This window comes from Macrobrachium rosenbergii, chromosome 46 (genome assembly GCF_040412425.1).
Source record: "Macrobrachium rosenbergii isolate ZJJX-2024 chromosome 46, ASM4041242v1, whole genome shotgun sequence".
NCBI lineage: Eukaryota > Metazoa > Arthropoda > Malacostraca > Decapoda > Palaemonidae > Macrobrachium > Macrobrachium rosenbergii.
This window is the reverse complement of record NC_089786.1, coordinates 49,765,468-49,790,199: the sequence shown is the minus strand read 5'-3', so window position 1 is coordinate 49,790,199 and position 24,732 is coordinate 49,765,468. Positions and strand designations below refer to the sequence as shown.

At 37.7% G+C, this 24,732-nt stretch overlaps 1 protein-coding gene across 1 annotated transcript; it reads left to right on the top strand.

Annotated features, from left to right (window-relative positions):
- Window positions 1-8,974: 8,974 nt before the first annotated feature.
- Window positions 8,975-23,252, top strand: Rbf (Retinoblastoma-family protein). The gene is made up of 17 exons (XM_067089712.1): window positions 8,975-9,223; window positions 12,950-13,092; window positions 14,220-14,485; window positions 14,723-14,848; window positions 15,026-15,195; window positions 15,420-15,671; window positions 16,046-16,227; window positions 16,342-16,552; window positions 16,677-16,781; window positions 17,304-17,414; window positions 19,149-19,362; window positions 19,471-19,703; window positions 19,917-20,087; window positions 20,325-20,625; window positions 20,778-20,944; window positions 21,494-21,670; window positions 22,133-23,252. The coding sequence occupies exons 1-17, from the start codon at window positions 9,089-9,091 to the stop codon at window positions 22,406-22,408; spliced, it is 3,240 nt and encodes a 1,079-aa protein (XP_066945813.1). The 5' UTR covers window positions 8,975-9,088; the 3' UTR covers window positions 22,409-23,252.
- Window positions 23,253-24,732: the final 1,480 nt, after the last annotated feature.

Here is a 24,732-nt window from a genome sequence, read left to right as displayed (position 1 = left end):
GAAGAAGAAGTTGGCATTAGCTTCCATGGGTACTTGAAATGCAAATGTGTAGACGTTAGCACGGATAGGAAATACCAGAAATCTCTTCGTTTATTATTAGTCTTTAGGATAAAGTCACGGGAGTAATGTGTACTTGTTATTGCCAGGATATACCGACAGTGTGCTAGCTATCCTCACTGTACTGTGGTCCCAGAAAAACCAGATATCCTTATGTGACAGGAACATATATGAAAGCTAAAACCTGACTTTGTTTTGGATGGGACCTCGCAGCTGTTAACTTTGTCGTGGGATGGAAATTTTTTAGTTTTGTTAAATTGCTACTGAAATTGTAGCTAATCTCAGTCCTCTTGTTTTGTGCCTTCCTTAAATGTTAGCAGCTGTGGTGAGCAGCACTGAACTGAGGTATATTAGACCTCAGATGCCAAAAAATGGCTTTTACACATTGACATTTTTTTCTAAGTTATTGCCATTTTTTTGCTCTGACCTAGATGCCAAAAAATGGCTTTTACACACTGACATTTTTTTTCTAAGTTATTGCTCTCTCTCTCTCTCTCTCTCTCTCTCTCTCTCTCTCTCTCTCTCTCTCTCTCTCTCTCTCTCTCTCTCTCTCTCTCTCTCTCTCTTGGGATAAGAAAGATGACATGAAATAATTCAGAATCTGAAACTTGAGTACATTGTTGTACTAAGATACAGTATATACAGTGAAAGGAAATTGCAGTAATATTGTTTAGAAAAGATATATTTAACAGTTGAACATGCAAAGGAGGGTAAATTACCATTTTTTTTATCTATTAGTAATCAGTGATAAAAATACAAAGCAATTTCTGCTCTTAACGTATAGGAAACCCACACCTACAGAAAATCATATTCATTGTATTTTACTCATTGAAAACAGTAACATGTAACATTTTATTGTAGTTAATAATGTTTCTTCATGCCAGTCACAAAGAATTTTTAACTGTTGGTATTACTTTACATTCTGTACTTACAGGGATTAGATCATATGGGCTATTATCAAATATTTGTGGGTCAGACAAGTGACCAATTCCAAGATGAGTCGGATTTACTCTTTTTTTGCTTAGTCAATACAGTCTTGTTTTAAATTAGAATAACTGTACAGTAATTTATGTGTATATACTTGCAATTAGTTGTATGAAGATGTTGCCTCATTATTCATGAAGATTTCCCACAGAGATATGTTTTCTTTAGCACTGGTTATTGAAGACCCAAAGTTGTTTGTGCTTCAGTAACAGTAGTAGCTTAAGGTTGTAATTTGGCAAACTAATTTATCTTGGACATTTCAAAGGCTATTAAACAGCAGGCGGCAGCTACACAATTGCATAAAGAGAATCAAATTACTCAAAAACACGGATCATGCAGAGGTGGATGGTTGGTCAAAGACAGATTTGTTTCCATTGGAGTATAGAAGTTACTGAATGTTTTCAGTTTTTTGGAACGTTTGTTTTGTTTTCTGGTGTAACCAGAAAATATTTGAGACACTGAGTTTTGTAATAACTGATGTTAAGGAACATTTTTCCATTTCTGTTTTACAGTTTAACCAAAAATTGTCAGTGAATTTTGTATTGATTTTAGAGTTGTTGTAATCACCTCTGTCATTAACAATTGGGAAAAATTGAGGAAAATTCCCTGTGGGTGCATGACAAAACTATGAGAGTCAAGTATTTTAACTGAGTGGACTGGTTAAACTACCTAATAGTATTGATAATAATTGTAGTGACTGTGAATAAGGGGTGTCCCTGTAGTGGTGGATGGTACAAAAAGGGAAAGACTAACAAGATTCAATCTTCAGTTGACAACTCGTCCCCTTAATATGCCAATGTGGTCTGCATGTTACTGGCACACATAAAATAAGAGGTTTGTACTTGCAGAACAGGAAGATTATTTTGAAAAGTTTTGTAATATCACAGAACTCCTTATTTTCTGGTGTAACCAGAAAGCATTGGTCAGTGCTCTCATCATATATGAAACGTTTTATATTCAGAAAAAGAAAACGTAGAACTGTATGCTTTATTTTCCGGTGAAGTGTAACGAGAAAACGTCGCTGAATTTTAGTCAGATCACTGTTTTTTGTTTCGGTGAATTTTAGTCAGATCACTATTTGTGTGTTCATTTTCAGTTACAAAACTTTACTTTGTTGTTGAGGAATTGTTTACTCTCCTCTGGTGTAACTAGAGACTTTTATAATATGTCACTGTTTATATTAATTTAAAATTTAAAGACTTCTATTTTAACAAGACTATGTATTTTGCAGTTGCAGAAAATTTTGGGAATGATTCTGTCAATGTCTTCTTGTTTTCAGGGTTATGAATAATACTATTGTGTTGTTATTATTATTATTATTATTATATTTATTAATTTTTTTTTCTATCTGTCATCCTATTCAACTGGGTGGTATTTATAGTGTGGGGTTCCGGGTTGCATCCTGCCTCCCTAGGAGTCCATCACTTTTCTCACTGTGTGTGCTGTCTCTAATAGCATTCTCTTCTGCACGAGTCCTGGAGCTACTTCCCCATCTAGTTTTTCCAAGTTTCTTTTCAGGGATCTTGGGGTCATACCTAGTGCTCCCATGATTATGGTTACAATTGCCACTGGCATATCCCATATCCTTCTCATTTCTATTTTCAGGTCTTGATGCTTATCAGTTTTTCCTCTTTCTTTCTCATCTACTCTGGTGTTCCTTGGTACTGCGACATCAGTGAGTGATACTTTCTTCTTGATTTTGTCAATCAGCGTCAAGTCCGGTCAATTGGCACGTGTCACCCTATCTGTTCTGATGCCATAGTCCCTGAAGATCTTTGCCTGATTGTTTTCTATCACTCCCTCAGGTTGGTGTTCGTACCACTTATTACTGCAAGCTAGCTGGTGTTTTTTGTACTGGTTCTGTGCAAGCGCTGGACATTCGCTTGCTGTGTGGTTTATTATTATTATTATTATTATTATTATTATTATTATTATTAGAAATATGCAAACATTCATGTAGTAAAGATCTACAAGACCATTACCTTGCAAAAACAAACTTATAAATCAGAAATCAGGTATATAGAAAAGGGATAGAAATTACCAAGATATTGTACTTAATTACAACTGGGATATAATAAAAAACAAACTTATTTTTTAGCACATGTATGCTTCCAGAAAGCAAAAAACATATTTGAAATCTACACTGTAGGCCTGGAACATATTCAGCATTATTATGGACAAAATTTTTGTTTCTGTAAGGTCATAAACAGTGATCCTGTTACATCTCAACATAATGAGTGCCAAGGGCCGTTTGGAGTTTGGATTTTGATCTAAAATAGGGTTTTAAGATATTCTTTGACCTTTGTACAAACATTCTTTCTTTCTCACATTTGTTTTGTATATAAAACTAGCAATTTTGATCTGCTGTTGCAGGGCTGCATTGTATTTATATTAGTAAGGAGGAAGCATAGACAAGGCCTAGAACTCTGAATTTTTTGTAACATTTGCAGTTTTGTATTCTCTACATTAGTAGCAGTCGTATTTGAAAAGCTTCAAATGCAGTGTCTGAAAGGGATACTATTGTTTTTCTGGAGAGCCTTAACGCATCTCATGAAAAACATATGTCAGTACATATCTCCTCAGACAGGTTTCAGTTCTCTAACTCTTCATGTACGCAGTGCCAAAGTGAATTTCTAGACTAACTAGTACTGACTGTGGCCTTTAGCTAAACATTTTGCCCAACATAGAACTTTTAAATCATTTTGTTATCGTTACATGCTAAGTGTATGGTATTTTCAATTGCTTCCCATAAAATGTCAGATGTTCTGACGAGCCATCTGTGATGGCACCTAAAAGTAAAATTTTGTATACAGGACCACTGCACTGGTTTAGTCAAAATCTGCATCGTACTGTACTGTGAAAAATACGTTTGTCCAAGAATTGTAATGACCTTAATTTGTAAGCACTTTGTATTTATTTAATGAGCTGGGCTTTAACTAATGGTCAGAAGGTAATTTAAGGAAAGTGGCCACGAAGTGTAGATAATGTGATTTTTAATTGGAAAATATATTTTTATTTTTTCGTAATTTGTTTTGATTATTTTTGTCTTGATTGGTCCTCCTGAAAGATGAGGTTGTTTTAATGTAGAATATTAATTAACTTTCATTCCTATTCCCTTCCCTGAGTCCTAGGCCCACCTTGGGGTATGTACAAAATAGTTACTCCCTTGCAGATATCCTGGGAAAAAGAGATGCCATCTAGACGAACTGAAGAAAATGGATGGTTTGTTGAAACTACTGTACCACTAGAAATCAGTCTGAAAACTGTATGATGAATAAAAACCATAGATAATGTCAGCCTTAAAATGAGAAAACATAACTGTTAGAGTAGTGTGTGTGGTACTAAAGTCTCGTTTCTTTGTTTTTCATTCTAGCTGAATCTTTATTCTCATAGTGCATAAGTAACACTGATCAGTTTTAGACCATTGAGATCTTGAGAGTGCAAGTGAAAAATATATATATATATTTTTTTTTTTGCTTTCTTTGCATTGAAGATAATATAAAAATGCTATTGGACCCTATAATGAATATGACTGCAGAGATGATTGTGAATTATACAACAGACTGTGTGACAGGTGCAAAATAATAAGCAGGAAGACAAGTACTGCTGCTTTTATTGATGAAAACCAGCTACTTATAAAGCGGGATGCGGACGTCTGCGTAGTTCGCAGAGACCGCTGGTGCAAAGATTTACAGGTGACCTCTGGTCAAACTAATTCCTTAAAAAACAGGACAGGTTCATACAGAGAACATAGTGATCAACAATGTCTGACATATAAATAACTCGTTACTTGTATATAATACATGATTGTTTAGAAAGACAACATATACACAGTTTACAATTATGATGATAATTATTCCAATTGACCTTAAGTCGATGAAAAGGCACCGCAGAAAACGGGATGTTCTCTACACAGAACGCATTGAGTGGGGACTACAAACTCGGGGAAGAAGAAGAAATCTATGAATGGCAAGGATTAAGCACAGTGACTTGAGTCGTCTTCTGGAGATCAAAGTTCTAGGTCAAAATGGAGAGGCAAGACTACTTATTCCAGAATCCTTCCAATTTACAAACGACAGCCATACCACCGAGAAATGTAATGGTGATCCCCCAATGGGGGGGTTAGTGCACATCCAACATACAGTTCAGGCAGTACTTGAGATTCTTTGCAGTGTCCCTTCAGCCCCTGGCTGCAACCCTTTTCACTCACTTTACCCCCATCCGTATCTTCCATCTTACTTGGCACCATCTAACAATAATTGTTTCCTAGTGCAACTATGAAGTTTCTTTACTCTCAATTTCCCTTTCAGCGCTGAATGACCTCATAGATTCCACTGCTTGGCCTGAATTTTTATATCAGTCCCCTGTGATAGTGACCAGACAAATGCATTCTGGAGATGAATCACTGTAATCAGCAACAAGATATAATCAGGATACTCCAAATATGCATCAACTGTCGTCAAAACCATCAAGCACAGTCGAATGAATGTTCATATTGCAAATGTTAACAGAACCAAAAATACAGTACTACAAGGGAGGACAGAAATGAATATCAAAGAAGCTGGACAACAGCCCAAAATGTAACCCAAAAAAGAAGACCAGAATGAATAATAATACGATAAGCTGTCATTGTATCACAAGATGCCAAGATAATGCAAGAGTAGGTATTCAGAACAGGTTTGAGGCTTTCAATACTCCACAGCCCAAAAAAAGCAAGTCAACCTTTAACATACTGGGGAAAGGTAATAAATAACTACAAGATTATGTAGAGGGGAGAGAACTAAACATTAATTTCAGATAATAAACCTTATAAAAACAAGTGTTAAAAGCTTTAATCAAACCCAAAATGTAGAGCAAACTCTACCAACCTCAACCACATAAAACTATAAGAAGAGGTGAAATAAATAAACAGAAATAAGCCCTTCTTAATTTTGTTGACATTCTCCAATGCGTTTGGTTTTCCCGTACTCATTTTCAAAGTGTTTGGTTGGTTTAGATTAATCCGGCCTTATGACAGACAGCACAATTTCTTGTCAAAACCTATGTGTTTAAAGGTACAGGGAGCCTGGCGCAGACCTTTGGACTAGGAGCACCCTTCTGATAACGCTCTATTGCATTGACTCCGGCTACACGCCTCCGCTGTAAAAGTAGTAGTAGTTAGCGTTTGATCTCAAAGCGTATGTAACGGCCCTCACTTGTAATATAATTCAACGGTTTTCGTCTTTCCAACGGTCCTTTCTACTGTACTTCTTTCGCTAGTCACTGTGTTTGCTTCCTAACTTTTATGTTTCTAGATTATTTTTATCAGCATTTTTCTACTTTTATAGTTTAATTTTTTTTTTTTAGGTTTTTTGTCTCTAGAGTTCGTTATTTGCACACATTACACCCCCACCGTATTCGCGATTTTTTTTTTATTTTTTAAATTTCCAGCATAATCGTAGCCTATTACCTCCAATGAAAGGATCTCATTCAACGCGCAACGTTATTTTTGAGACCAAAAGGGCCCCCTTATATTATAATTGTCACAAAAGAAACAAATTAAGTTGGAGAATAATACTCTCTCTCTCTCTCTCTCTCTCTCTCTCTCTCTCTCTCTCTCTCTCTCTCTCTCTCTCTTTCTGGGATATAAATGAAGCTCTTTCCCTCTTTCGCATTTCTCTTCCCAAAATATTTCATTACACTTTATTTACCTCTTGTTTTTCATTGCTTATATCCGCTTGCATCGGGCCGATAAGGTACATTTATAGTAACTGTTTCTCTCCATCTGTGGCCAAGTTCGGCTAATGTATTTCAGTGGTGTTTTCACACATCTCAAAGGAAGAGAATTTTACAGCAATCTTGCAAAGCAGCCACACCGTTAACCATTGGAGATGCATTTATTGATTTTAACATTTCACGATCTTACCGCGGACAAATCTTTCTTTAAATGCCGTTTCCTTTAAATACATTTCTTTAAATGTTCAGTTAATTGAATAGCCTGAGCTTGCATCAGACGTTAACATTCTGGTGTATGCAGCAGTGGGTATAAAGGAGATACGGAAAGCAAGGCATTTAGTGAGCAAGGCCTATAGGCCTAAAGGCGAGTGTCATAGTGCGTCCATGAAAATAGACCTATGCTGGTTCTTGAAAATGTAAGTTAGTCTGCCCCACTCGTTTACCTTCCCATTTGCAGTCTTAATTGACGAGTAACTGAACTCCACGAATAGACTTGACGTCGTCTAGTCCGGGGTCAGCTCAGTCTTTTTCACTATTGACCCTTATATGAGTATGAAGAATGCAGGTACATTGATCCAGACTTTGGGATGATGTGATACTCTCTTATATTACCATATCTTTAAGAGTATGGGTAACCGAGTAATGGATAATCACCCTTATACTCTAGTATCTTCCTTCCCACCTGGCAACTGGTTCGGAGTAAGGAATAATGGCGATAATCGAAAAACAGTCATAAAATCTGTGAAAATAGACAGAACCTTAAATGGGAGGCTGTTTTTACGAACGCTGAGAGAGAGAGAGAGAGAGATAATTTCCAGCCACAATAAATGTTAGATGATTTTCATGGAAGTGAAAAAAAATTAGATATTCCCACAATAATGCAAAATGGAAATGTCATCTCAACAGAAACTCCAATAACGATTCGGTTTGGGTTATAGAAAAAAATATTTCTATCAGAAATTACCAAAACCGGAAAAAATTTTCAAGAGTACCTGTGGAACAGAAGGATATGCTCTACGGTATAATAATAATAGTGATAATAATAATAATAATAATGATAATAATAATAATAATTATTATTATTATTATTTTAGCTATGAATTTAAGGTATACAGAACCCACACCATTGTTAACTAAAAAAGAAAAGGATAATTGCAGTACTGTATAAGTTAATTATGTTTCATCCTTTAATCATTATTATCTGAACTCTAACCCGTTTTCTTTAATTTTTTCTAATCAGGATTAACCTGTTACACAGTTTTTATAAATTACCAAACTACAGTTACCAGTTACAAAAACAACTGTGCTAGCCATTCTTGGTTTGTGGCGTACTTAGGGAAATGAATGATACATGCATAAGCCTACTTAGACAACATCAGATAGAGAGGGTATTTCAAAATATATAGTATTTTTCTTCTCCATTACTTTCAAACTCATGTACTCTCTGCAGCTTATTATTTTTGAAGTGTTCATTCATATGTTTATCTCAGCACCTGATCACGTCATTTTCTTATTTATCATCATTCATTTTAATTAAGTGTTCGCATCATTATCTTTCCTATCCAAGATTAGAATGATAAATCTTGTATTTTAATCACAAGAACAAACATAACGACGATAAAACAACGTAATGATGATACGGGTTCCGTTACAGATTAAATTTAGGCCTACGAAAAAAATGTAAATTCAAACTGATTTAGTATTTCAGCTGAAATAATGAAATTACCAAAAGACGTCATGTCGCAATTGGTTATCCGAGCTTTTCAAATATTGCCGCTATAACGGGGGCTCTCACGAGAATCTGTTACAGGGCCAATGTAATGCCCATCACGCAAGCAGGAACTTTCACTCGGCGACGGTTACACATTTTCGTATTTAAAGGGTCGACCGCAGTATAGGGGACGTTTAAGTGTTTGTAAATACCTTTTAGGCACATCGCCCACTCGGCTCCCAGGACACTTCCCGCCAAAACAAATGGTTTTTAATATTACTCCGCCGGTGTAGACGACACAACGGGAGAATAACGTTATTAAAAGGTTTAATTCATTTTTGATGTGGTTTATATATGTATAAATGTATTTATTGTTTGGATTTTGTATCGGGATGCAGATGTTTTGAGAGATGTGGCGGGAATGACCGCCGTTATGGGTGACTGCTTTCCCTCGCGCACGCCGGCGGGTCAGCGGCGACCAAGGTTTTCCCGCCACACGCTCGCGCCCGTACTCATTCAGTGGCGCCACTTCCTCGCGTTGAGATGCGCGTCGTGCGGTCCGGTGTGTGAGAGTGAGGTGCGCTTGAAATCTTTATTTTTTTTTTGTGGGACCCCCGAAACATGAGTGAGTCTGACGGCGTGACCAGTGTCCGCAGGAAGTACGTAGATCTGTCCCTCGACCTGAATTTGGATGCGTTCACGTCCGATGAAGCGTGGAGCAATTACGAGAATATCCAGCTGAAGTACACGTTAGAGGTGAGAGAGAGAGAGACACTCGGTTTGTTTTGGTTTGTTGCACTTGTTTTGCTGCTGCCTCTGCCTCCTCCTCCTCCACTTGTCCTTCGCCTCTGTTACAGTACATCCTTCGGTCTGCATCCTACTCTGTATCTATATTACGGCAGACAGCCCCGTGTTGTATTTATATCCTCTTCTATCCAATTTTCGTGGGATTTTTGGGGATTCAAAAAACTTAATATTTTACTTCATTTTTTTTTCTCGCGGAGCCAAGGCCTAAACCCATGGTGGACCTGACTCCACGTAGGCCTGTGGTGATTAGATTATCGCGAATCCTTCACGGGTTAAAGTCCGAGCCTCCGTCACTGAGTCAGACCCTAGGCTGCTCTGATGTGAAGCCTAGGCCTGTCCCAGCCTGTAGCTTTTATGAATGCGATAATAAATTACTGTTAGCCTGACAATATTCATTAGGCCGTAACAGTATTTTCCGATTAACTCTTGGACACAGTAGGCTAGGCTGACTTCCAGTCTTGAGGACTGGCTAGGCTGGCCTATGCTATCTTAGGCTTAATCCTTTCTGTTGAATTGCAATTGCACACTAGCTTATTGCTTAGGCATAGGCTAACATTGCAGGCCATAGACGTCTCTTGTGGCCAGAGGCAAACCATTTTGGGTAAAATTGCGGACTACTAGGCTACTGTGGCCTGATTCCTGCCAGTCGTGGAATATCCTACCCTATTTGATGCCTTTTTTTTTATGTTTATATCTTTTGTTTGTACATTCAACTCAAAGGGCTGGTACTAAACACTTTGCCTGTTTTTGCATGTAAACTGGTAGTTACCGAACTAGAGGGGCACAAGGTATAACTGAAGGCTACTACCATGCCCTTCTGGCTCGGTAACTACCCGTTTATGCTAAGTGGGTGATGTGTTACTTAACATTCCCTTGGGGATGAATGTATAAACATAAAATGCGGTAAATACCATAGGCTAAATATAGAAAAAAAAACAAAAGGTGGTAAATATTTTGGTCAGGGATGGGCAGAAACCAGGCTCTGGTAGGCTAGTAGTCTTCAGTTTTACCCCAAACAGAAATAAGTGTCATAGTCCTCAAAGAACTGTCATTTGAACAGTTGTATTTGACAGTTTTAGATTTTTTTTTTAAGAAATTTGGAAGTTATAATGGCTTGGCCTTGTTGAAGGCTATTTAAGAAATTTGGAAGTTATAATGGGTTGGCCTTGTTGAGGGCTATCTGTTATTTGTTGCATGTCATTATATTTTGAGTAAATTATCAAGCTCTAGTTTTGAATGAATTTCTTTTGACAGTAATAGTTGTAATTTATAGTAACCTATTGTAGAGTAGAAAAATGTCAACTGTTAAACAGCACATAGGAGTGTTAGAGTTTTTTTTAAGTTTGTCTTGGTGTTCTTTTTCTAACTTTCCTCTGCAATTGTTCTATATTGTTAGTGTGTTTGTGTTTAGGGCCCACAAATTCAGGTGAATGATAAGTTGATTGATTATAAGCATTTTGTGAAAAGCTTAAACTTTCCAGCAGTCCAATATTCAAATAAAACCTGGTGAAACCCTTTTTGATAATGTCCCTTACATTGATGCTACCGGGACCATAGAATGCAAGTTTGTTGACACCCACCCCTAAAAGCCCTCTAACTGTATACTATTATAGCAACAGTATATTAGATTTTTGTCAAATTTTTCCTGTCTTGACAATTACCAAATGTAGTTTTGGCCTTTCCACAAATTCTTGCTAAAATCAAGGAAATAGGCTACAGTACACAAAATAGCATTTATCAGGTTTAGATGATTAACACCAAATTAAAATTGGTTAGGTTTGGTGTATCTCTACAAACAATTTGTGTCAGTTCATGTACACCTAGCTTTTGATGTAGTTGGCAGACTGCAACCCCATAACCTTGACATTTGGCAGACTGCAGCACCCATATGTGATGGGTTGCTGACCACAGCTCCCACATTTGTGTATATTCCTGCAGCCACTCCCTCCCCCATTTGACAGGTGGGCCACAGCACCCTCACTTGACCGGATGGCAGGTTGCAGTAACCACATTTGACTGGTTGGACTGACTGCAATGCTTATACTTGACAGGCACGGCTGGTAGTTACATGTGACAGGCATGGCTTGCTGCACATCCATTCTTGGAGGGTGTGGCTGGCTGCACCACCCATGTTTTGATGGGCAAGACTGGTCATATCCTGCATGTTTGATTGGCTGGCCACAACACCTAAGTGTGACAGTTAATAGGTAGACATTACAGGTTAGGTTGCATTACAGAACTTGTAAATTTTTGTCCAGTTTACAGGTTAGGTATACAGTGTTTAACCCTCTCAACAGGTCAGGCTCCCCTCTTTTCATAAATTTTGATAGGTTAGGCATATATAACGCTTCTCCCTTTTCTCTTCCCAGTTGTCAGGTCAGGCACAAGTTTTCACCCCTTTGACAGTCCAATCATTCAAGTTTTCATCTAGTTTGTGATTCAAGTGTTCCAGTTTTCCATGCATTTGACAGGCCAGTCATTTCCAATTTTCATCCTTTTGGCAGGTCACGCAGTACAACTTTAAGCCAGTTGCTTTTTTTTTTTTTTTTTTTTTTTTTTTTTTTTTTTTAATTCTGTTGACAGTTTAGACATCAATTTTCATCATTTGACATGTCGGGTGCAAACTTTCTGTCCAGTTGACAGGTCAGGCACAGCATTTTTCATCCTGGTGACAGATTGGGCTGAAGAGTTATCATCCATTTGACAGGTTGGAGAAGAGTTTTCATCTAGTGACTTGGTTGGACAAAAGTTTTTATGTAGTTGACAGGTCGGACAAGACTTTTCATTAGCCGACAGGCGGGCAAGGGTTTTCATGTAGTTGACAGGTTGATTGCAAGTTTTCACCCAGCTGACTAGTCAGGCACAATAGTTCCACCCAGCTGACAAATCAGGCGCAATAGTTCCACCCAGCTGACAGGGCAAGCACAACAGTTTCACCCAGTTGACAGGTTGGGCAGAAGTGTTCATCCATTTAACAGACTGTGCACAACTTTTTTTCCAGTTGACAGGATAGGCTCAAAAGCTTCCATCTAGTTAACAGGTTGGTCACAAAAGTTTTCATCCAGTCAAAATGTTGGGCACAAGTTTCCATCCAGCTGACTAGTCAGGCATAAGTATTCTTCAATTGACAGGTCAGAAACAACAGTTTCATCCTGTTTACAGGTTGGGTGCAACAATTTTCATAAAGTTGACAGGGCAGACCCAACAGTTTTCACCAAGCTGACAGGGCACACGCAACAGTTCCACCAAGTGGACAGGTCAGGCACACCCATTTTTACCCAGTTGACAGGCCGGCCATGCCAATTTTCCCTCAGTTAACAGGTTATCTATCTCATTTTAATCTGGTTGACAGGTCAGCCACCTCAGTTTTAAGTGGACAGGTTAAATGAGTTTTATCCAGTTGACTGGTCAGGTACACAAGTTTTCATCCGTTTGAAAGGTGGGCACAGCAGTTTCACCTGCTTTATAGGTCATGCACACCAATTTTCACAAAGTTGACAGGTCAGTCTCGCCTGTTTTCACCTAGTTGACTGGTCATGCACTCCAGTTTTTGTCCTGAAAGTGAGCCATCCAGTTGACAAGTCAACCACCGGGTTTCTCCCTGTTGATAGGTCAGACACCCGTTTTTAATCTTTGTAGGTCAGAAATGACACTTTAGCCTATATGTGATTGCAGGGAGACCAGTTACCATGGCTGGCTTGTGCACTCTACGCAGCATGTCGCCGTCGATCAGTACCCACTGTTGGAGGCCGCCCGGGGAATGTGATACAGGGGAACTGTGTTTCCTTGACACGCATGTTGCAGCATTGCAATTTGCCGTAAGTATTGTCAAGTAGGCCTGTGTTGGTTGCTTTTTATGTTATCTATCATTTAGGGGGTTGGCTTGGTTTAAGTGACAGTTGTCAGCAGTTTAAGGAATACTTTATACCCAGTATTGGTCCTGTGTGTGTGTATGTATGTATATATATATATATATATATATATATATATATATATATATATATACACATACACACACACACAGGCAGTCCCCTGTTAAAGGTGGGCTCAATTAACAGTGATCCGGCGCTGATAATTGGGTATTGGTGCTGATACCTATGTAACAGAGGCGCTGATAACCGAAAATCGGTGCTTTTTGGCGCCGATTAAAATCACCGATTTTCGGTTAGTGGCGATTTTTGGTTATCACCACACCCTCAGAACAGAACCCCTGCCAGTAACCGGGGACTGCCTAGATAGATTAGATAAGATAGATAGATTGATTACTTATGCTGTCATTTTTTGTATGAACATTAATATGCAGCAAAAATATAGGATACGCTTAAATGTTTCTCTCCAAATGATTTCAGTATTTAGATTTAGCCACACAAACAGTTGCTGTACCCGTAATAGTGATAATTTACTGTATGATGAAATATACAATAATGGTGTAAAAATGTACTGTATGAATACCTGTCTTGTAACAAAGTTATCACCAGATATTACATTACGGCTCCTGTATTAATGATGCCCAGGTAAATAGTGTTTATAGGTAATCTTTGTGAAGGACATGAGACCCCATAAAGTCAGGTGTATAATAGACAGCTGCAATTTACTTTTATAGAATACTGTATAGATTTGGTGAAGACATGCATTGGACTTTTATAAAGGGATGAGAATTAATACACTGGTGTATAATAAAGTTCATGTATAGAGTGACATCAAGATCATATTTGGATGTCACTCAAATGGGAATTTAACTTGAGGCATAATATTTGGACCAAACAGAATATTCATGTTTGGAATGCACGTCTTACCAACCGAGCTGTCATACAGATTGACATCAGGATAAGTAAATTTATAATAATTTGTTACTGCAGTATGCTTATGGTTCCACAAACATCATGTTTTAAGACCTTGAAATTTATTTTAATTTTAATTTATATTATCTGCAATTTATTGACAGCTTGACAGAGTTTATCAAGAAAATGAAGTCTTGGTTAGCAATGTCACACTGTGATGAAGAGTTTTGTCGTAGAGTTGATCTGCTGGAAAGAAATTTTGCCGTTTCCAACAACATCTTCAAGAAGTACAAGCCCATCTTCCTAGATTTGTTCAAGGATCCAGCAGAGGATCCTCCGCGGCCCCCGAGGTCACGAAAGCAGAGACGCCCTCCGTGCAATGCCACTGAACTATTCCATTTTTGTTGGACTCTGTACATATTAATTAAAGGTACTACTCTGGGAAGGAACAGGCCGGTGACATTTCCATATTTAAGCTATTGTTGTTCTCTACAGACTTCGTTATGTACAGTAGTTATGATGGTATAATTTTTATTTGAAATCTTGTTTGACATTTAAATAGTTTTAAATGATTCCATTCTTAACACTGAGAAAAGATGAGACTTCATACAGGCCCTAGTGTTTGTATTGTCTATGGATTTTGTAATAAAGTATTTTCGCATTTCAGGAAAGTATCCTAGCATACCGCAAGATCTTGTTAGCTGTTATTCGTTACTTTTGGCATCTGTTGACCTTATATTCAACAATGTGGTGCTATCTAATAGAAAAGACCTCTTAAATTTAAAGTGTCCAGGTGAGTTTAAGCAAAAACAGAATTGAAATAGTAAATTCTAGCATAAAATTTTTTTTTTTTTTATTGTAGTAGTCATATGAGAACTAGACATTTGTAAGGTATTGATTTATAGTTGAAAAGATTCTCCCCCCTCTCCACAGGGTTTGAATGCCTAACTCTCGTGTGTTTCCTATTTAGGTTTGCCTCCTGGTCTTGTTAATGCTGAAAATTATGTTAGTGAACTGACATCATGGCCTGTGTCAATCATGGACTACCTTTGTGAGAAATTTGAAGGCGTTCTGGTGGAGACAAAAGTAGTCCGGGAATATTATTGGAATAAACACATCAGAGACCTGATAGATAAGAAAGTAAGTGGGTTTCTAGAGTTTTTAGGCTTTGAATTGCTGTTTAGTTTAGATGCATTATTTTTTCACTTTGATATTGGTATATACTAAGTATTATTGATGTAAAGCCTGTTTTTATTAATATCAATACTTTTAGAGCTGGATTTTTATGATGAAAAATATTTTACAAAATTTTACAGCTAATCACCATCTAAAGTTCCAAATTTTTTTTTCCCCATGATTTATAGGTTCTCAAAGGTGGAAGTGAAGGAACAGGGTTGTTAGAACAAGCCAACTTTGACCATAACGTCAAAGAAGTAAAAAATGCTTACGAAGAGTATTTGCTGAGTTATGGTGAGTTTGATGAGCGAATGTTCCTGAACGAAGATGATGTCGTGAAGGCAGTTGCTGGATCCTCGCCGCCCTCTGCCTTGGCGTCTCTGCAAAATTCGCCCATTGACAATCCTTCTGTGCGCCAGGCAAGGCGAAACTTAGGCCAGGTATGTATGATTTTAGTCTTCCTAATGCTGTTTGTGTATTCAGTGATGTAGCAGTTATAGATAAACAGACAAAAATCACATTGGAAGGTAAGAAGACTAGTTAACTAGCTATAAAAGTATATCAGGGAGCGTTGGTTAGTAAGGTAAAGCAACCAGTCAAATATTTGTTCATTCTTCAGTTTTAATCTTAAAATATATAGTATTTATACTGTGATGTCTCAGTTATGACTATCACACTGTTCTGCTTTCAGATATGTGCAATATGGTATGCAATGAATTTTTTAATTAGATTTTTGCAAGCTTTTTTTCATTTATGTTTTCTGTTGTTTGCTGAAATCGTATGGTTATTTCTAACACTAACCTTTTATTTCCAGTCATTTGACGGGGATCAGCACTTGGTGCCCCAGACCCCCATTACTGGTAGACGTTATACAATTGACCGTCCAAATATTGGTACTACGCCGTTAACAGTTGTCACATCAGGGCTTCAGAAGCTTTATGCGTTGATCTCAGGCCGTAAAAATAATGCAAGCGAGGAGTTGCGCGAGATTTTCAGGTGGGTTGTGTGTTGGAATTGGTTTTAAACAATTTCTGGTATGCTGTTGCTTCTAGGGTTGTTCAGTCGAAATAAAACTTAAGGTTTTACAATTAACATATTTTTAATTTTCAGAAGTTGCAAAGTCAACCCAGAGGAAAAGATCACAGAGTTAATTACAGAAATGAGTGATGAATTCTGCAGGCTCTATACCCAAGCAACAGAAGATTACACAGGTCCTAGCATGGACTTTGCCAAAATGAGGCTTCAGATGGGTCAGATGCTATACTACACTTTTCTGGAACACATTCTTGTTGATGAGAGAAAGCGGGGTGTTGACTTCACGGTAATTTATTCTAAATTCGTGTGTTGGTGTCTTTTAGATCATCTGTGAATTTGAGTAAAATTTATCCTAAATCAGTACCATAAAAGAACATGACATTTACATTTTAACTGAATATCTCTTTCAGGCAATCCTTCTGGAAGACTTGTTTCACCGGACCCTCATTACTTGTTGCCTTGAAATAGTATTAAAGTCATACAACGATCCAAGGAGGTTCCCTTGGTCTTTACAGGTAAGACAGTTTTTACAAACTGGTGAGAATTTTGTATTTGGTGAAGGGTTAGTTAGTTTTATTTGTTGAATAGCTTATGAGTTTTGGAGTACTTTTAGCTACACCATATTATACCAGGCAAATTGGTTTTCAAGCTAGTTCTAAATTATTGTAGATGTAAAATTTAAGGTTACATGGTTATGCCTCACGACATGGCTTGCAAGTTGTATGTCAAATGGTGACTTGATAAGGTGAAATCATTGAACTTGGCAAATGCAGGCCCGTGAAGTCTTAGTGATTATGTTCTTTAGTATTATTATGAGGTTGCAAGGTGGAGGACTTGAGTAGAACATCGTGTAAAATGCACATCTTTGGGACTTGTCTGCGGTTTGTTCTAACAGCAAAAATTGGTAAATAATGGAATTATAGATTTGGAACAGAAACCAAACTCTCTAATGTATTATATATAATAGATATTTTAAGTATTGAGTATTCAAATTACCTTAAAGGCCTTAATTTAGATACTATTTTAACTTTATGCAGGTTGGAAATGTTGAACCATACTACTTCATAAGGATTATTGAACCAGTCATCAGGTCAGAAAAACAGTCTGACAATCAGCTATCTCGGGAGCTTGTGAAACATCTAAAAGGGGTGAGTAGCTCTTCTTTCGTCACTCTCAAAAATAGTAGTTCATTCAGTTTGCTATGCACTGTACAACAGTGCTAGATATGGAATGTCCTAAATTTATATTTATTTTCAAAGGTTCTAAATATCGGACTTGAAGTATAGCAATGCTGAAGTTTTGGATGTCCATTTGTGTTACAGTGTTTCTATCTTTAGGGATTTACAAGACCTTTTTGTCTTCAGACCCTCTTAGTATTAATTGTGTGGTGGTATACAGGAATATTCATTTTCTTGTGGAAGCGCTATAGTTAAGCTATGAAACTCTTCTAAATACAGGCGGTCCCCGGATTACAGCTGGAGTTCTGTTCCAGCAGGGTGCCGTAAGCCGGAACTCGCCGTAACCTGGAACATCGTAAGAAAAATTTCTAAAATTGATTGAGAGAGAGACACTTATGTAAGCCTGGGAAAAGAAACAGTTTTTCAAGCTTTGCCCTGGTAGTAAACCAGTTTTCTCTCTTCCTTATGGTGAACCTCCTGGTGGCTACAGCGTGCTAAACTGGTTTTCTCACCTTGTTATAGCGCTGGTAAATTACGGTGCCATAACTTCGGAACATCAGCCGTAACCCAGAGCTGGTTTTTTGATGAATATAATTGAAAAAGTGCCGTGAGTACGGAATGCTGTGGGTCGAAACAGCCGTAACCCGGAGGCTACCTGTAACGATTTTTTGTCTTTGAGGGTGCTGATTCTAGTTAGTAGTTCGTTTTACCGTTTAATTTCCAGTAAAAGGCTAGGTTTTAAAGCAGATTTTTATGAAGATACCCTTGCCTTTGTATGAGTACTCTTCTGACACAGCTAGGACTGGGTAAAGTGTGGGAACAGTATAAAAAATTTGCCATTCTCCCTTGTTTGGGGCTGTGTGTAATTCTTGTACAGAGTATGCAGTGTCAGTTTGTTTTACCAGTGCTGTGTGAAGCCTTTTGCCCACAATGTCATTTTGGGAGTGCTTTAGGCTGTGCGGTTGAGGGGTTTCTTGCTTCAATGACTTGTATACAGGGCTCTTGTGCTTTTTGTGTTGGTAATGGTGCCTGTAAATTTGCTTCTTGGAGGGATGGTCAGCAAATATGTCCTGGATATGATATTGTGTTCATGTCGTGTGTCCACCACTGACCCTCATTCTTTGTACAGTATTCAGTTTCTCAGACTTGTGAGTGTGCTTTGAGTTTCCTTAATTAAGAGGTGTGCTTTGCGGAGGAGGAAGGCAAAACAGGGTACTTTGCTGTCTTTATTTCCTCTTCCTGTTTTCGTGGCGGCTTCAACTACTCATGCCGCCACTGGTGGTAGTCTGTATCTCCATATTAAGACTAGGTTTTGTATCCTCGTATGAAGAACTGGCAAATTTCAAGTTGCATATTTCTTAGATATTCAGTCATTAGTCTCTAGTGATATGATTCATCTCAGTCACACCAACAACTACCCTATTGCTGTAGAGAAGCTAACACTAAGCATACTATGAGTGCAAGTACTTACCCAGAACTCCTCATAAGGGAGACTGCCAGTCTTAAAGGCTTCTTTCCAAGTTGCAGACAGTCCGGGTTAATGCCAGAAGTGTATTTTGAGAAAGATGAGGGTTTATGTAGGAATAATGAAAAATTTCTTGAAAAGTTTATTTTTAACAGATGAAAAATTTGATTAGTTATGGGTAATGTGGATTGTAAGGTTTGTATAGTGGTATTTTCTGACTGCTCTGTTTCTGTTAACAGATTGAAGAACAGATCTTGGACTCCCTTGCATGGAAGGGTGATTCACCCCTTTGGCGTAACTTCCAAGGTGGGAACCAAGACATGCCATCATGCCAGGATGTCAACTTCTCTGATCAGCTTGAGACAGAAATGACATCTGCCACTCCCATGGGCATAACCTCAGCTTTAATGTCCCCAGCTTTGAAACTAGTCAGTGATAAAACAACTCCAGCAAGTAAGTGGTTATTTGAAAGGTTTAAAATAAAATGATAAATGTTGGTAGGTCTTTACTGTATTTAAAAATAAGGACTTGTGGGTGATTGATATTAATGTGACCTTCCAGATCTCCAACTTTCACCCTTGTCAACACTGTCCGAGAGGTTCCAGTCTCCCATGGGACAGTCATCAGCAAAAAGGACACTTTTCCCAACAACAACATCGGGTCCTACCGCCCCTGCACCAAATGCCCTCACCATGGCCAGGCCACCTACTCTCACCAATCGATTGCCAAATGTCACTTCTGTAGTTTCAACAGGGTCCCCAGTGCAGAAGATACCTAGTAGAATAACTGTACAGGTATGGTCATGTAGTTTAAAAAATTTTCTCATAGTTGTGGGCTTCATGTTCCTAATGTTCTCATTAAAGATAAAAGATGTATGCAGGTTTGAATTGTGATTCAAAAAGTAAAGCCAGTGTTTACTTGGAGCTAAGCTGGGTATTGTAAATTTTCTCTTGCAAATTATTCAGTGATGAACTCTTCTTAAAAGCATGAAATCATCTTAATCACAGGTCAAGGAGAATGGTGTTACAACATTATACTCTCTACCAGCCAATCAAGATGATAACCAGTCTGAATCAAATGAAGAGGCCATGTCAGAGAGGACAGTGGAAACACCAAATACCGAGAAGAAAAAAGATAAACCAAAGAGGCATGGCTCATTTGCTCTCTTCTGTAGAAAGGTAAGTTGTTTCAATTTTGGTCCTTTGTCTTCACATTTTTGGTCAGACATTTGCACTTTAGGTAAAGCTAAACTGAAGAGTATTACTGGAGGATTTACCCACCAGGTGGAACCTTCATTGCTAAGAATCCTTTGTAGGTCCACTGATAAGGTTAATGAAAATTATATTATCTGTTTGCAGGTCAGTCCTCATCTTTTGTTTGTGGTTTTTAAAATTTTAACTTCTGTCTCTTTACAGTTCTATACTTTGGCAAATATGAGGCTAAGAGAATTATGTGATAGATTGGATATAACTGACAAAGAGCTGAGGAAGAAAATATGGACGTGTTTTGAGCACTCTATCATCCATTACACCGAGCTAATGCGTGATCGCCATATGGATCAAATGGTCATGTGCGCCATCTATATCACTTGCAAAGTCACCCAGAATGATAGAATATTCCAGGAAATCATGAAGCACTATAGGAATCAGCCTCAGGCAGCCTCCCACGTTTATCGTAGCGTTCTTATTTCAAGGTCATCTGCACCATCATCTGAAGGTAGGTGCTAACTAACCCTTGAGCTCTCTCTGTCTCTCTCTCTCTCTCTCTGTACATAGTACATGATGGTTTTATGCTAGTACAAAGTCACCCGTTGTGGTTTTACTGCTAAGGATCATATATCTGAAACAGGTTCTTTTATTTCTCCACAGGTGTTAGTACACAGCAGAGCAGTGCTCCTCCTCCTACTCCAAGCCAGGTAACTGGTACCTCTGCTAGTTTCGAGTCTGAGGAACGTGGTGATCTCATCTTATTCTACAATCAGGTTTATGTACAGAAAATGAAGGCCTTTGCTTTGAAATTCAGAGCTGCTCAGGAGGTAGGTCTTGCCCAAGAATGTTTTTCATACCATCTTTTCTAACTTTTTAAATTTCAATTAATTGTATAGGGATGAATGACATATAAACTGACAGTGTATATTTGAAATTATTTGTGCAAACTTAGAAGTGGATGCTACATTGAAAGAGCCTTTTTGCTTAGGTTAATAATTTACCTCTAGGGATTTGCAATTACACCAAATAAAAGGGCATTATTTCTGAAAGCAGCAGTATTCAGGAAAGTGTCAAGTAATTTGAAGAACTGAAGGGAACTATATGAGAAATATGGTGGGTGTTATAAGGAAGGATTTAAGATATTTGGATCGACTGGAAAGATATGAACATATAACAGTTTTAGTGAACAGAGGATTTCAAGTGATATTGTTTGGGGAAGATTTAAAATATGTAGATTATAAATTCCCAGTTTAGAGAATTTAATTATTTCCTGTATTTGCCAAAGGTGTTGAATGCTTGTAAGAGTTTAAAAATGTTAGAAATTTCATACCGTCACTGATATTTAAATGAGCATAAAAATGTTTGTATTTCACCAGGGAGACCTCCCACCTTTATCACCATTACCTGTTGTGAGGCATACTCCAGTGTCTCCAAGGCGGCGGATCTCAACAAATCACTCTGTATTTATCAATTCTCTAAGCCCTATGAAGGGCAACACTGCCATGTCCCCAAGAAAGCCATTGCCATACTATTTCAATCGTAGTCCAGCAAAGGTGAGTCCTTGACAGACATATTTGATAATTTAGAAATCCTGTATGCTGCTAAGTTTGTCTTGGAAGTAGCACAGCATTATTGGTACTAGTGGTTCATGGTATCATCTGTGTTACATTTATCCTCGCAACCTTCGTTCCCATTGGTCTTGTCATCTAATTCTCCAATATCTTTCAAGTTTGTCTTTTCCCCAATCTCACACCTTGTTTGACAGCAGCCTTTGGCCTTATAGTCTGAGAAAATAGATGTTTGAGTCACTTGTCTTGTAACCTACTAATGAAAATAATATAGTGCTGATTTTTTGGTTAATTTTCTCATAGTCCAATTTTGGCTTTACCTAAATAGTACAGAATTTCCATCATTAGATGGATAATAATTACTATTGAAAAATGTATGTTTATCTGATGTTCTGAATATGCATATACTTTAGTCTTATTTGTAACAGTATTTCTTTTGTCCCTTAGGATTTGAGAGTCATCAACACAATGCTCAAAATGAAAGGGGTTGGAGGGAAACGTCTTTTGGGTGATATGGACAATGCTCAAGATGTGAAAAGGCCATTGCTGGGTGGTATAACAAAGCGTATACAGGGTGTCTTAGGTGATAGGCTTTCAGCCACACCAACTCCAGAGCTCCAGCCGGGTGATTCCCCAGTCACTACAGAAAACAACACCTTGCCACAGAATGGTCATGCAGCTGATCCTTCTAGCGAAAATATTGGTTCGTCTGAGCAGACTTAGCCTGGACGTCTTTCTCTAGGGATGTTACAATTTGATTTGGTTATAGCTTTCAATCAAATACTTTTACTTCTGTAGACGTTTCACATACGGTGATAGGGTTTCCATTGCTGGAAGATGGAAATTACCAGAGGTGTTTCTTGCTACAGAACTCAAGTTGAGATTTTCCCCGTACCATTTTACATTTGGTACCATCATATCAGTCATTATTAGAAATTATGATTCTCTCTCTCTCTCTCTCTCTCTCTCTCTCTCTCTCTCTCTCTCTCAAGACATGATTTATTGCTTATTGTATTTGTACGTCCTAGTTTTTGTTATCTTTCAATAGATTACTTTTGAAATCTAATTTGTACACATTGACATTAAGTTTTGTTGACCCTGTTTTTTATGCCAAAATGAATTGGTACATGGTCGTCCAGAACACAAATTCTTATTTTTTGATGGCAATACTTTTACGTTCATCGGTAGATTTTGAACACTTTGCATCTGCCTTAGTAAGGTGTTCATAATTCAGCTGACTGATTGAACAAATTTTATACATGTTTATATAGTGATTCTTATATAGAAGAGGTTTATCGTTGTAATTTAAAAGTTTTTAATTTGCAATTTAAAGTTGTATCCATTTTATTTTAAATTTATTAAAATATATTACATTTCATTGCTAGCGCAATGACTGGAGGTATAGCTAAAGGTAATGTTGTATCTGTAAACAGAATAATGTCTTACGTTTTTAAGGCAAATTTAAAAAGTAATAATTTCAAATTTATCTGCTGAAAAGCAACTTCAGAAAGTGCAAACGGTTGGTCAAATACAATATAATTTTTGTAAAATAAAGATGTGGAGTACCCGATTCAATTTTTTATCCTTGAGTTTGGTGTTTTGCACAACGGGAGGTGCTGTACGTAGAATTATCAGTCTGTATTGTTTGTTATTGATTGTTGGATGGTCAGTATGCTTCTAATCCCAAATGACATATGGCTTTGCAGCTAACAGCAGAAGCTTGCAACTTACAACTTAATTTTTATGTAGATGTAGTGTAAGAGGCATACAGGTACTGCTCAGTAAAAGATAACTGACCAAGTGGCAAAAATAAGTAAGCTTGAAATCATGCCATTTCCATTAACGAAAAGTGCTTCTTAGACTTTCTAACAGTCCTTTTGGCTCGGTAATTGGGCTGGCATGAATGTTGAAACACTTTTGATCAGATAAAATAGACCTCCTCCTGTAGATGACTTTGTTTCTCAAGCTTAATTGTATTCTTGGTGGCATAGGCAATGTCTGTATCAAAGTACTGTAACAGGATTGAACCTACTTCAAGGTTGACTTATTGCATTGGAACTTAAGATCATGTCTTGGAATTGGTCTCATTATTTTGGTTTCTTGATGTGCAACCCTTCTCCCATCAGGCCCACATTTATAATTTTACTTCACACCCTTTCCATTCATTGTTCTGCCCAACTTTTTCACCCAGTTTCACATCTACATCTCATATCTGGATGTCTTGCTCTCCAGCCTCTCCAACTCTTCTCAATGTTTAAAGCGCTGAATGGTGGTAAGTGCCCCAGTCCCTGCTTTATGGCTTTTAGGGGATTTAAATTTTATGAGGAATTCATTGTGAGATTAAATAAAGTACAGTATGTGATGATGAAATTTTATGTTTCTAATGCCAAAGCTTGTTAGATCTAAAATACACTTGGAAAACTCAATATTGCCTTTCTTTTGCAATGACTAAGAGCTACAGATTTATTTTCTCCTGGCTTAGGACTAGGCATTCATGATTCAAAAACCTAACTTGGCTGCATGCAAGAAAACCTTATAAATGAAGTTTAGGTGTGTAAAAGCAAGTGACTTGATTAAGGCAGTTCTGGTAAGCTTACCTCTAGAAATTTTACTTGTTATACCTGCCTCCTGAAGCTAATATCTGTTGAAATCCAGAACAAAATTTAGCATTAACTTGCAAACATTGCCTCGTATGTTCTGCACCCTTCATTACAATACCCAACTACATTTGAGGGTGTATTCAATTTTTGTAAATTCCTCTTTGCTCTCAAGCTTCATTGTGTGATTACCATTTGTAAATTATTATAGGTGAGCCTTTACAGCATAGTATGAAAATGTTAAACATGATTAGGGATGGATATAAGAAACTTAAGTGAGTGCGAGGTATTGTCTGTGAGAGTAAAAAGCTTGGAATACAAGTAAGCAAGAAAGGTATGGGCGTTAGGATAACAGACGATGGCAGAATGAGAGAAAGGAAGCTGAGCTAAGAATAGAAGGGGCTTTGGTGTGTGCAGGATTCAGGTAAAGGCTTTGAGTGTCGAGAAGTC

Excerpts from the sequence above, each read along its gene's own strand:
- Rbf (XM_067089712.1), top strand. The coding sequence starts at position 9,089 with ATGAGTGAGTCTGACGGCGTGACCAGTGTCCGCAGGAAGTACGTAGAT. Across the intron at positions 14,849-15,025 it reads CTTAAATTTAAAGTGTCCAG|GTTTGCCTCCTGGTCTTGTT; the intron begins GTGAGTTTAAGC and ends TTTCCTATTTAG. Across the intron at positions 16,782-17,303 it reads GGTTCCCTTGGTCTTTACAG|GTTGGAAATGTTGAACCATA; the intron begins GTAAGACAGTTT and ends AACTTTATGCAG.